This window comes from Ylistrum balloti, unplaced genomic scaffold (genome assembly GCF_031769215.1).
Source record: "Ylistrum balloti isolate Yb309-2 unplaced genomic scaffold, AGI_CSIRO_Ybal_v1 Utg370206, whole genome shotgun sequence".
Classification (NCBI taxonomy): domain Eukaryota; kingdom Metazoa; phylum Mollusca; class Bivalvia; order Pectinida; family Pectinidae; genus Ylistrum; species Ylistrum balloti.
In genome coordinates this window covers 867,501-881,819 of record NW_026782178.1, presented here as the reverse complement: position 1 = coordinate 881,819, position 14,319 = coordinate 867,501, and the positions used below count along the sequence as shown (strand labels likewise).

Here is a 14,319-nt window from a genome sequence, read left to right as displayed (position 1 = left end):
AGTTAAGTGCATCAGTTGCAACGCTTAATGTAATAAAAACAGAAGTCTATTACATTAAGCGTAGTAGTCGCAACGCTTAATTCAATTATTATTATTTTAAGTTTTGCCATTACACTAAAAGTTACAACAATGAAGTCCTTTTCCTAACACGCATCAGCGGTCAGCTAAATCAAACCCCAAACTCATTTTGTACTCTGTTTTTTTTTTCAGGACACCCTCGGGTGACTGGCCAGCAATGTTAGGGCGATACAGAAAATATGAGAAATCTATATGTTGAATTTAATTAATAGTCACGGACATATCTTGTACTGTGAAAATAGGAATATGATTTTTTTTTATGTAAATTACAGCTGTGGCCTATTTTGGTTTCAGGACACGTCGTGGTGGGCAAGCATACAATTATACATTGTACTGTTATGTTATATATATATATAAGGCTTTGTGCACAACTGTCTATAGCGCAGCAAGGGATTAGACTAGCAAGGAGTTTGTGACCGGAATGTGTATAGTCTAATAAATAAAAAACCCTTAGTGAATCACTTGAAGCTTAAGTATGTTTTATGAAATATGGATTAACCGACCGGAGATGTTGGGAACGTCCTTGCCGTGGATGTGAGAGCGCTTTTTCCCTGCAAGTACATGCAAACTCTGCAAGGTCAGAGGAGAAAGCGGCTTTATGTCCAGTACCTAAGCGCGCACTTGTCATACAATTTGTGAAAATGTCCGGCCAAGGATTTACCTCGGGGAACACGTGGTTAATAATGTACGACCAAAGATTTATCTGGCGGCACACGTTGTTAATAATATCCGAAATAATCTTTTTAATTGGCGAAAGACGTGGTTAATAATGTACGATTAAAGATTTACCTGGCGGAACACGTGCTTAATAATGTCCGACCAAAAATTTTAATTGGCGGAATACGTGGTTAATAATGTCCGACCAAGTCTTTACCTGGCGGAACACATGGTTAATAATGTACGACCAAACATTTACCTGGCGGAATACGTGGTTAATAATGTACGACCAAAGATTTACCTGGCGGAACTCGTAGTTAATAATGTACGACCAAATATTTATCTGGCGGAATAACTTGTTAATAATATCCGAAATAAATTTTTAATTGGAGAATGACGTGGTCAATAATGTGCGATTAAAGATTTACCTGGCGGAACACGTGCTTAATAATGTCCGACCAAAATTTTTAATTGGCGGAATACGTGGTTAATAATGTCCGACCAAAATTTTTAATTGGCGGAATACGTGGTTAATAATGTCCGACCAAGTCTTTACCTGGCGGAACACATGGTTAATAATGTACGACCAAACATTTACCTGGCGGAATACGTGGTTAATAATGTACGACCAAAGATTTACCTGGCGGAACTCGTGCTTAATAATGTACGACCAAAGATTTATCTGGCGGAATACCTTGTTAATAATATCCGAAGTAAGTTTTTAATTGGCGAAAGACGTGGTTAATAATGTACGACCAAAACATCTACCTGTCGGCACACGTGGTTAATAATGTACGTCCAAAATTTTTAATTGGTGGAAGACAATGGTTAATAATGTACGATCACAGATTTACCTGGCGGAACACGTGGTTGATAACATTCGGCGAAGAATTTACACAGAAGATCACGTGGCTAGTAATGTCCGACCAAGGATTTACCTGGCGGAATACATGGTCAATAATGTCCGACCAAGTCTTTACCTGGCGGAATACGTGGTTTATAATGTCCGACCGAGTCTTTACCTGGCGGAATACGTGGTTTATAATGTCCGACCAAGTCTTTACCTGGCGGAATACGTGGTTTATAATGTCCGACCAAGTCTTTACCTGGCGGAATACGTGGTTTATAATGTCCGACCAAGTCTTTACCTGGCGGAATACGTGGTCAATAATGTCCGACCAAGTCTTTACCTGGCGGAATACGTGGTTTATAATGTCCGACCAAGTCTTTACCTGGCGGAATACGTGGTTTATAATGTCCGACCGAGTCTTTACCTGGCGGAATACGTGGTTTATAATGTCCGACCGAGTCTTTACCTGGCGGAATACGTGGTTTATAATGTCCGACCGAGTCTTTACTGTGCAGATCAAGTGGTTAATTATATTCGACTAAGATGTTACGAGGAAAAGCTAGACGTTAGTAATGTCCGAACAAGGATTTATTGGGCCTTACCTCTCCTGTATATAAGCAGTCTTCCGTCTTCATCATACCTTACATTTCCTAAATAAAGGCTGTCTTTCTCCTTCAGCATACCTTACCTTTCCTATATATATGCAGCCTTTCACCTTCAGCATACCTTACCTTTCCTATATATATGCAGCCTTTCACCTTCAGCATACCTTACATTTCCTATATATACGCAGCCTTTCACCTTCAGCATACCTTACCTTTCCTATATATATATGCAGCCTTTCACCTTCAGCATACCTTACCTTTCCTATATATAGGCAGTCGTCCATCTTTTGCATTTTCCCTCCACCTCTCTGTTTCCCCTAGCTTTGATTCATGATTTTCTTTCAATCTTTCGAAGGACACATTTTGTTCAACTCCATGTAGAAATTCATCCGTTCGCTCGAGGTTTAAAAATTCTGTAACCTTAATGATATTCTGAAATAAATTCTGAAAAAAAGAGAGAAATGAACATCTTCAGTCATCTCAGATTTAAGAAAGGTATTCTTAAACACTTGAATGTGTAAGTTTTGATCAAAAGAAAGTAAACTAAGATAGAATAACTTGTTAAAAGCGCGATGTGCTATGATTTACGTTTAAGTTTGTAATAATCTAACCTAGGTTTAAATGTTGAACCTAAGTTGAATGTTTTTGATGTCTATGTTTCATCATTAATTATAGCTGTGAAGTCTGAGGTTTTATCCCACCTGATCAGATAGAAAAAGTACACTTTAGGAAAAAGTCTTGACTGTGAAAAAGAGCATACATTCTTTTATGCTGTACTCTAAACTGGGTCGTTTGTCTCTGCATTTTGCGCGTAAATATCGAATGATTAAATATTGGTTGAAATTAATTAAGACTAACAATCGTTTATTGAAGTCAGTATATGAAGAGGTAACTGACGTATTGCTGTCAACTGGTTTGTGGATGTTGGGTTAAATCATAAAGCTGATTACGAAAAAGTGTTTTTATGTTTCAAACAACCTTTTGTCGATAACTTTATTCACTTACAGGATGAGTATGTTGAAAACTCATCAAAATCTAATCTGTATAAATTCTTGTTAGACTCGTTTACTTTACAACACTGTATAGCAAAATCTTTTCCAGACGTTTTTCCACGACTTATTTCTAAATTTCGATTATCTTTTCATCAACTGCGTTCATAAGAAGATAGGTATCGAAATATTTCAAGGAAACATAAGGTTTGTATTTAATGTCATCAGATTTTAGTAGAAGACGAGTTCCGTTTTATGTTGATTAGTTTACGTAAAAAGTTTCTTAAAATATATTATTGGAGCCCACCGTCGTATCATAAACATGTACAATTACTAACAGCACGTGATAAAAAAGAATTTTGTTTTCTAGGCAAATATTTTCAATTAAGTTTATTCTTACGTTCAGCATTTCAAGCCTAATGTATGTTGTTTAATAATCATGTATCTTCTCACAATTACCGCCTGTAAAATGATATAATGATTGGTCTCTCCATCATATTCTTATATGTATTCAGCTGCCCGTCTGTCTGTCTTTTCTTTTTTTCTTTACTTGTTCATTGAAGGTTAATTTTTATGCAATATCTGAATATTTTCTAATGTTGGAATAGCCATGTATTGTACATTTATTAAACTAAAACTACAATTTACCTTCAAAAAGACACTCTCTCTTGGGAAATGAAACTTACCACAAAACATTATATGCGTGTTTAAGACAAAACATTTTTATGATTGAAAATAGTCCAACAAAGTAACAATTCTTCAATGGTAATTGAAGTGTTAAAGGTAAAAAACACAACTAGTATTCCATAAGAAACATTACTGCTGATTTTCTCACGATTAAAATACATATGTAGTCCTTTGTATGTTAAAGAAAAGTATCATAACTCGTCACTGATATGAAAAATAATTTTCCCTGAAATAGGACAACACACGGAAACCTGACGATAGATTTATACAACTTCAAAATAGAAGTGGGGAATAGAAGAAGAGAGAAAAAAGGACACCATGTAGAAAACATGTAGAAAACACAATTTCTGTCCTTGAGGACGAAAAACATTTCTTTTTCATTGCTTATGCGCTATATATTTAACATTGCAATGCAAAATTGAACGAATAAAAGATTTCATTTAGCCCGCCAAAATTGAACACAAAAGTATACTCAAGAACATGCAAGGCAATCCATCCTTTCCAAGAGTTTCACTGTTGTTTTCAGAGATCAAAATGCATTGAGATTTTGTGGGTTCTTCACAGTGGGTTGACCTACATATTGTTTGGTGAGCGTACCAACAGTAAATAACAATCCTTATATTAGCAAGTGGTACCCACAGATTCTTATAACACAATTTAACCAATTACACGACACAGATCCTTTGAAGCAGTAGGAGGCGTGACTTTGGTGTGAGTGACAACGCCCACAGCGTTCCAGAAACAAATATGTAAATTTATGTTTCCGAGAACAGTTTCTAAGGAAATATACCAGCTTACATTACATCTACATATCTTGCATGCCTCTTCACATCTTAAACAACATGCCAAAGAACAAACGGAGATACAAGACCGCCTTCTCTTGTGTAATATCAGATTGTATTCAATCAATCTGGTCACTCTGGTCAAATCTGATTTTTATGGTCTGAAAAAAAATGATGACAACGGATAAGAAAATACGGAAAAGTATGCAGTTCACAGAAGGAAATCTTCAACTTGTTAATTTTAGGAACTGACTTTAAGCTGGGAAAATTTAATTTTTGTATGTGAAATCAGTATACGAGACTTACCCGTTTGAGGTCTTCGTATCGAAGATTTAGAATCTGTAATTGTTTGTTACTACGTTTAGCTTCTTCCCACTCCTTCATGTATGTAAACATTGAGGAACCGACAGCAACAACTGGAAAGAAAGCATTCGATACAATACCATTAATCTGTCTAACCAACATTACTCATGATCAGTTGTACAAAACACAATTATACATAGTACCTTAATCTCAAAATTAGTATCAAACCATATAAGGTAAATATGTCGTCCTTCAATTACTCTTCAATCAATCAATAAGAAGACTTGAACGTCCTTTGATAATCACAATAAATAATTCAATTAAACTGTTTCTAATTTTGAATGATTTTAAAAGACAGTTGAATAATTTGGCATTCTCTGAACCATTGAAAACATTTTTCAAAGACTCTGGACATGACACAATATACATAACATAAACATAGCAAATAAATAGATAAATAAATAAACGACTGAGATAAAGAGATGAATTTTCACATTGATCTGTGGTTGATATTAAAAGAAATACTGTAGTTCAACTTCCCTTTTCCAGTAAAATTAGTTATAATTGGCAGTCTCCGCGGTGCCACAGATTCACGGTGATCGTGAAATTTAAATTGTTTCCACAATTGTTGGTATTAAACTGGACATATTTGGATAAACAATAGTATCGGCATTATATCATAATCGAGTTTTCTATGTTGGGTTGCCTGTATCTGATTTAAATATTCTCTAAATCATTTATGGGCTTTTCCCGGAAATATTAAAAAAACAAAAACAAAAACAAAAACAAAACAAAACAAAAAAAAAATAAATAAATAAACACAAAAATAGTCTGACTGAAATCGCATCCCTAAAAAAGTCAATAATTTTAGAATACATTACATTCATCTGACAAGAAGTATTTCAGGAAACCATCCAAAGAGCCTTCGTATGCCATATTTTCCATTTTGTTGAAAAATTCGTAATAAGATAGTGCCGTGTCCTTAGGATTCCTCATAACATGAATGATTTTGATATCGCCCCGTTTGGCAGACATGGGTATAAATGGATAACCTAGATGAGTGAGGTACGTGCGTGGTGATGGTAAGTTATCGATGTCGCTGTTTGGATGAAATTCCATCACAACCGGTGTTCCACTGTATTCAAAGTTGTGTGATCGAATCATCTGGACCATGTTAAAAACCCAGTGGGTCCCTGTTGTTAAAAACGATAAACTAATGACTTCAACTAATGGTATTGTGAGTTATCTTATATATACAAAATAATGTCCTTTCATGATATCAGTGAAAGATATGTTTACTTCATTTCAACGACGATAAGTCAAACTACGCACTACGACCTAATCTACTCCCATCTAAACAAAAGTTTGTCCAGATTGTAACATTCGCAAATCCATTCAATGAATGTAGATTCTAGATGAAAAGATATTTTGTCATACAAGATGCAAAAAGTTTTATTTTCTGTCTTATACAATAACACATTTAACGTTTTATCTGAAGATCTATTATCTATTATCTATCTACATATTTTCTTTTTTAAATATAGCACAACGAACAAAATCACAGATGGCATATTGAAATAAAAGAAACATAATATATAAGGCATGGCATCACCATGAAATGTAATTGAATAATGACATCTAATCATTACAATCTTAGATAAACGATTATAACCGTATATAGCAGTTAGTGTTAATTAATATAGATTGATAGGAACGAAACAGGTGTTGCCATGTACGTCATCACAATCGCGTGATCTGTTTAATACCACGTGTCTTTCACCAGCAGCATTGAGTACCCTTTTAACACAGCCCGATATGTCTATTTTGTGTTCGATACAAGAAGCCTTTGTTTGCTGATTTTTGATGATAATGTACATTTAACTGGTCAAATCTTGTCTGTGGTGAGCCTAATAACCGATTGACGACTATCTCGTGTAAATATTTTTTCGAATATCACTGAATATGGAGTAAAACGTATAAACACCAAATTACATTTCCAAGTTAAATAATGTATCACCCAGACGCCATTCTCCTCTACCTAGAGTGGTATTAACCTTTTGAAAGTTAATTATTGTATGGTTCTACTAGCTGATTTCACCTGGTTTGAATCTCTATTCAGAATGCAAGAGCTGGATATTGAGTTCGATCTGTTCAAAACAAAACAGTTTTACCGTAAATATTGTGCTTTCATTTGAAGTGAATTGGCTCATTAAAAACTAAAATTTTAAAAAGAATGCTTGACCTGATTTTGGGAATGTACACAGGAGAACATCATCAGGCTGGCCCTTGTAATTAGTCACTTCAGCCAGGTGATCACCAACATTACCGAGGAAATCAGGGTGAAAGGTCCGTCCTTGGTAACGCTTGTAACGTAGTTTGTTGCCATATTCGTCAACGATTTTCACTAACTCCATTTCTGTAATTCTGCAAACTTTTAAGGTTTCATATTTCAAAGTATTTTAAAATTGATTAAATGCAACACATGTAATCCATTCTGAAATAAAAGAAACATTCAAATTTTTAATAACTTTGTACTGGCAATCACTGGCATAATGGATTCAGATCGCCTTTGTGCTAACAATAAGATATTTGTTGGTTGCTTTAAAACGAAAACTTACTTTTAGCATGGTGACTTTAATACCAACTGTATAACATATTACAGAGAGAGAGAGAGAGAGAGAGAGAGAGAGAGAGAGAGAGAGAGAGAGAGAGAGAGAGAGAGAGAGAGAGAGAGGGGGGGAGAGAGAGTATTCCAATTCGGTATAGTATTACTCTCTGATATATAGCCCGCGTTAGTTGATATGTTGGTGTATGGTGGCATGTAACTTCCATCTACTTATCTTGTTACAATGATATTCTACTGCTACAGATTTTCGCCTTAACATGACCTGTCGTGATAATATCGTGTTAAGACGTCGTATTAAGTCGACTAGTCGTGATAATATCGTGTTAAGACGTCGTATTAAGTCGACTAGTCGTGATAATATCGTGTTAAGACGTCGTATTAAGTCGACTAGTCGTGATAATATCGTGTTAAGACGTCGTATTAAGTCGACTAGTCGTGATAATATCGTGTTAAGACGTCGTATTAAGTCGACTAGTCGTGATAATATCGTGTTAAGACGTCGCATTAAGTCGACTAGTCGTGATAATATCGTGTTAAGACGTCGCATTAAGTCGACTAGTGATAATATCGTGTTAAGACGTCGCATTAAGGCAACTAGTCGTGATAATATCGTGTTAAGACGTCGCATTAAGTCGACTAGTCGTGATAATATCGTGTTAAGACGTCGCATTAAGTCGACTAGTCGTGATAATATCGTGTTAAGACGTCGTATTAAGTCGACTAGTCGTGATAAGTATCGCGATAGATTTATCTTTTTTGTCGCGATATTTGAAAGTGGCTATAGCCTTTCAAAGTAATTCATTGAGGTTTTCCGAATAACATGCCAATTTCTTTTTTAAATTCGGGATACCTCAAAAATTGGTCACATTACCTTGAAGGGGTATATCCATAGGGATCTCACCCTACACTGGCTACAGTCACTAACTGTCGTTTCTTCTCTTCATCAATGAAAATCGAAAATACCGAATAACGCGTCAATCTGCACGTGTTTTAAGAGACAGTAAAGTATTAACCCATGTCAGTTCCGAGCATTATCGCTGCAAAAGTTATATCATGATACGTAATACGACCCAATGATCACATTATCACGAATAGTCAACTTAGTAAGACGTTATAACACGATGTTATCGTCAAAAGTCGTGTCAATACGACGATTTGTCGTGATAAATTATTACGGTGATACTACAAGTAGGTGACAGTTACATGCTACCATATTAGTAACCTTAAAATAGCATGCTTTATGACAGTGATATACTCTACCTAAAGTCGTAAATAGTCTACCATATTGAACAGTTTGTGATGAGTCAGAGATGCTAGAGTGATTTAAATATAAGGTATCAGGTTTACAAAGTAATTTACCTGTGAACTGTCGTGTCCACCCTCGGATTACAAACGTGAATATGGAACCGACCAACAACACATGGCTGGTAGCGTAACAGATATTCACATCCAAAGGCTACTCATACAGTAATTTGATCATAGCCTGGCCCAGCATGAATTTTAAGGCAGATCGCGTGACTTCGCTATCAAACCAGATAATTCAGATGCATCATACCTGCATATTTACCTTGTTTGGTTACTAAAGATAAAATATGTTAAACATGTCAACATTTACAGATACGACAGCTCTCAAGAACCATAAGCAAAACGAATGTACGAACGACTTACTGATACTTAACCATACTTTTGTATTTCGCGCGAACTTCCCTCTGCATGCCATATACTAGACTGGCCCCTCTCTCTAGAAAAAAGGGATTATAAATAAATTTGTGTTTTGAAATTTTAAAAGTTTCAAAGTAGGGGGAGAAAGCTAATGTGAGGACTTGTAGTTCGTCAAAGCATTGGCCTACTTTTATCGTCTCGGAAAACATTGCTTATATAGAAGATATATCTTGAAATCCATTTTACGGAGAAACCTGATGTTAACAGAGAACAATGACTGCTTATTAAAACTGAATACCATAAACAAAGAAACTAATTCAATTATTACTAGCTGAGCGTCATTATTAATCTGCGCCAGTGAACGGTAGAAACTACAAACGCACTTGAATAATTGATACGCGGTTACGCTTGGCCTAAACCCGTATATAACATGCATATACCTAATAATATCACCTACAACCCGGAATCGGACAACATATTCGGAAACATACTACACAGTAGTGGTTTTGTTGTCTTATAAAAGTTCCTATTTATTCATTTGGTGATTAGACAATATCTCACTGCTGTCACAAGATTGGTCCAGCCTGTTATAACATTTCTGAGGTTCCACCTGATTAGCACACACACTAGTTAACAATGGTCTTTAAAAAAGATTGGTAAGTATACATATGTTAGACAGGCTTAACGACCTCACGTACAAGTGTTAGTAAAAATGATCGTCCTGCTTACGTCATGCAGTGTCAACTTCGTCACAAAGGAATATATTATCGTATCAACATCAGTTATACATGCACGATCATTTCCAACAGATAGAACCTAGCTACACGGAAAATAACAATCTGGATATGTTTTAGAGATTTTAAAAAGAGGATTTATGTTGACTGCTAAATTTTTAAGATTTTTCAATTGAAATAACTTTTATACGAGTAATTTACATTTCGTATAATATCAATGTTGGTTTTTACTAACAGTTGGTCTCTGGTCCACCCTTTCTACGTTATTAGATAGTAACAGATCTCAAGTGCAGAATGACTTACTTTTCGTTCATACACGGTAAATAATAATATTCATTTCTATTCAGTTTTGATTTGAATCTTTAAACCCCATGGAAGGTAAACAATGTTTTATGGTAGGTAACTAACAACAGGACAGGAGGTTAGAATATGGGATCAGGTGATTTGTGTATGTGTATAGAAATAACTTACTCCACCTTGAAAGGTATATGTTGCACGAATTTTACGCTGTTCGGTTTTGTATGCATTTAAATAATTGCGAGTTTAGTCTTGGTGACAACATGATAACGCAATGTCGGTGTTGAAGATGTAGTGAAATGTCATGCATGAAAGCAAGTGATGATTAATTATGTATCATTCATTGTAATGTTAATTGATTAATATGGTGATGGTGATGATGATTAAAATTGTAATGACTGATTATAACGATGATTATGAAAATTGATTGTGATTATGTGGACGATATCGAAGTGGATAATGGTTATTAATAATTAATTCTGGTGATGGTGTTTGGAAAATGATTAATCATTATTAATGTTTATAATGAGGGTGATCAATTGTAACGGTGATAATAACGATTATGTTTATGATGATTGGTTATGGTGTGAATGATAATTGATAACGACGATAATGGTAAATTTGTAGCAATTTATGAATTGCATGCTACTCTGCTCAGCATACCTAAAAATTCCTTAGTATTCAGAAATATACACTAGAAAAAACAAGTCTTGATTCGTTGGAAGCCGGACCGATGTACACGTGCCGTGAATGTGCTATTGCAACAAAACATTAAATCTCTTTTAAAGATGAAATTAACTGATAACAGATTTTGAAGATACTTGGTGGTTTTTTTCAATTTAATAACCATATTTCAAATGAGATTTAATGAAACTCTTCTCGAATATTTGATTTTTACTCACCGAAGTTCACAAGTAATGAAAACTCAGTTAAGATTCTATGTAAAGGCCTATTTTTTGATGTACTATTTTATGCCTGTATTGAAAATGCTCTTATTCGTTTATGTGACGATACGACTATGTAACCACATCATCAACAGATGGTTCTGCAACCATAAACAACTATGTGTGTTTAGATGAAAGTCCAAAATGTCATTTTTAAAATTAAGAGAATTTCTCAATATATCATATTACTGTAACAACATCATATCCCTTGTTAAACTGGAAAGTGTATCATCCAAGTCCGGTAATATTATATTTAAGACGCGATGGGAGAATAATAATGTGTTGCATATATATTAAGAAAGGGTGTGCACTCAGCCTTTCTTTTACTCTAGGTTTTATTAAATGCGGTTTGAATTGATATTCATTCTAATCGCTAGTTATCGATCAACTTGTTTACACACGGTGACTATTACGGGTTTATACACCGGGAAAGTGGGCCATCTAATGTCATAAATTTAATCTCTACAGACAATTCATATTATTTACTTGAGTATGACTGGTGTCCCTATATCACACTCAATTCAATCTATCTAACTGCAATTTAAAATCCATTACTACACTGATTAAATTGTGCATATTTCAAAATATCATTTCAAAAGTGCCTATAGGTAGATTTTCATTTTTAGAAAGAGGTGTGTCTCAAAACAAAGCTGTATTTTCAAGATCAGTGTAAAACAAATGTCTTCGCTCAATCGTTTTCTTTATATGTACCGGATGCGGATAAAACTGACCAATCACAGTCGGATTTACTCTTTAGAAGATTGAAATGTAGTGACATCCAATTTCAAAGCTAGTACAACATACTGTTTGGCGACCGCGATATTCGTTTGATTTACATTAAAAAAAATCAAACATGAAACTATCAATTTCCCTATGGAATGTTTGAGGGGTGCTGAGAGAGATAATGAGAGTAACCTGATGTTTATCAGCCGAAAGGCTTAAGGCTAATTAAAACCGTATTGAGGATGAAACTTGACAAATTATTTTTCACAGCTATTTCAAGGTTCATTCAAAAAGACCTAAAGCCGATTGAACAGCATGTGTTGTTTTCATCTTTATAGTTCAAGAATAATAAGGGGCCCAGGATAGAACGATGTGTAACAAAACTATAGTCAAAAAATGCATTTGAAATTTCATATTTTAAAGATGTTTTTCACACCAGGCCAACAATTCTCCTGTTATACCATAAGATCGTAACTTAATTAAAATTTCCTTATGCCAAACAAGAAACAGAAAACTTTTGATATATCACAAAACAATAAGAATTTTATATAATATGGTTGTGGATGTGCTTATTCACCCTGTCGAAGACTGCCTTAATTAGGTAGTAGTGATATGGGTCTATAACTCGTTAGAGAATTTTTGTCCCTTTTCTAAACAATGACATCACTGCGCTCTAACATTAGTTTACATATCGGGAATGATTTTAGAGGAATGTGACTTATTCTGTCATGACTTAATCTTAGATAACCTTAAAGAGATGCCAGTTTTCCTTTTCTAACATAGGGGTATCCGTACTGCTATCATCAATGTCCTCGAGTTTGAATAATGAGCGAAACGTCTGGTATAGGGTTGATACTAAACGATATTCTGAAATAAAGATAAAGGTCACCCTGTCAGCCGGTTGTAACAATGCTACTATTTTAGTATTCTGAATATAATAAAGCATGTGGCACAAAGAACGGCAGTAACGATTTTATGTACCTGTAGTACGGATCGATACGCCGTGCTGATAAATGTACCATTTCTCATCACTTGTCCAGGCTACCTGTACAGGTGTGTTAATTACGACAATATTGATTTTTCGTCGTCTTGCTGAAGCTACTATCCTCTAACCGTAGGCTCATACCACCATTAATAAGTGATGCGAACTTCAGAACTATCTTCTACCTCTAGTCTGTGACTGTGTTATTTATCTACCGATGTCAGTTTTTTCTTCTACTATCGGTAAGTACGATTTCCATGCTTTAGAATGTGTATTTTGTCTTTGTTCAAACCTGATCATCATGTATAGATCACATAATGTGTTTTTCCAGGAACAAGAATCGTCGTGGAAAATCCGTGACATCGGCGTTTTGCTTAATATTAGGTATATGAATAGTCATTGTCTATAGACTGAACACTAGGAATAAACAATGACATGAATGTTTGACTGGACATTAGAAATACGCTTTGGCATTGACCTTTAGCTAACATCAGGAATACACAGTAACATTGACCTTAGGTTGAACATTAGGAATAAGAAATATCACTAAGGTTTGACAGAACATTGTGAATAAGCAGTGAAACTAACTAAAGGCCGAATATCAGGAATAAGCAATGACACTGACGTTTGGCTGAACATAAGGAATAAGTAGTGACATTGGCGTTTGGCTGAACATTAGGAATAAGTAGTGACATTGACGTTTGGCTGAACATTAGGAATAAGTAGTGACATTGACGTTTGGCTGAACATTAGGAATAAGTAGTGACATTGACGTTTGGCTGAACATTAGGAATAAGTAGTGACATTGTCAATAAGCTGAACATTAGGAATAAGTAGTGACATTGTCAATAAGCTGAACATTAGGAATAAGTAGTGACATTGACGTTTGACTGAACATTAGGAATAAGTAGTGACATTGACGTTTGGCTGAACATTAGGAATAAGTAGTGACATTGACGTTTGGCTGAACATTAGGAATAAGTAGTGACATTGACGTTTGGCTGAACATTAGGAATAAGTAGTGACATTGTCAATAAGCTGAACATTAGGAATAAGTAGTGACATTGTCAATAAGCTGAACATTAGGAATAAGTAGTGACATTGACGTTTGACTGAACATTAGGAATAAGTAGTAGTGACATTGACGTTTGGCTGAACATTAGGAATAAGTAGTGACATTGACGTTTGGCTGAACATTAGGAATAAGTAGTGACATTGACGTTTGGCTGAACATTAGGAATAAGTAGTGACATTGACGTTTGGCTGAACATTAGGAATAAGTAGTGACATTGTCAATAAGCTGAACATTAGGAATAAGTAGTGACATTGTCAATAAGCTGAACATTAGGAATAAGTAGTGACATTGACGTTTGACTGAACATTAGGAATAAGTAGTGACA

The 14,319-nt window shown here is 35.0% G+C and overlaps 1 protein-coding gene across 1 annotated transcript; it reads right to left on the bottom strand.

The window, feature by feature from the left end:
• Positions 1-2,447: 2,447 nt before the first annotated feature.
• LOC132551555 (amine sulfotransferase-like) lies at positions 2,448-8,467 on the bottom strand (the record flags this gene model as incomplete). Its single annotated transcript, XM_060215707.1, has 5 exons — positions 8,449-8,467; positions 7,194-7,382; positions 5,833-6,144; positions 4,955-5,064; positions 2,448-2,634 (listed from the first exon to the last, which is right to left on the bottom strand). Coding segments are annotated over exons 1-5 (817 nt in total), but the record flags the coding sequence as incomplete, so codon positions are not given.
• Between the last annotated feature and the right edge of the window lie 5,852 nt (positions 8,468-14,319).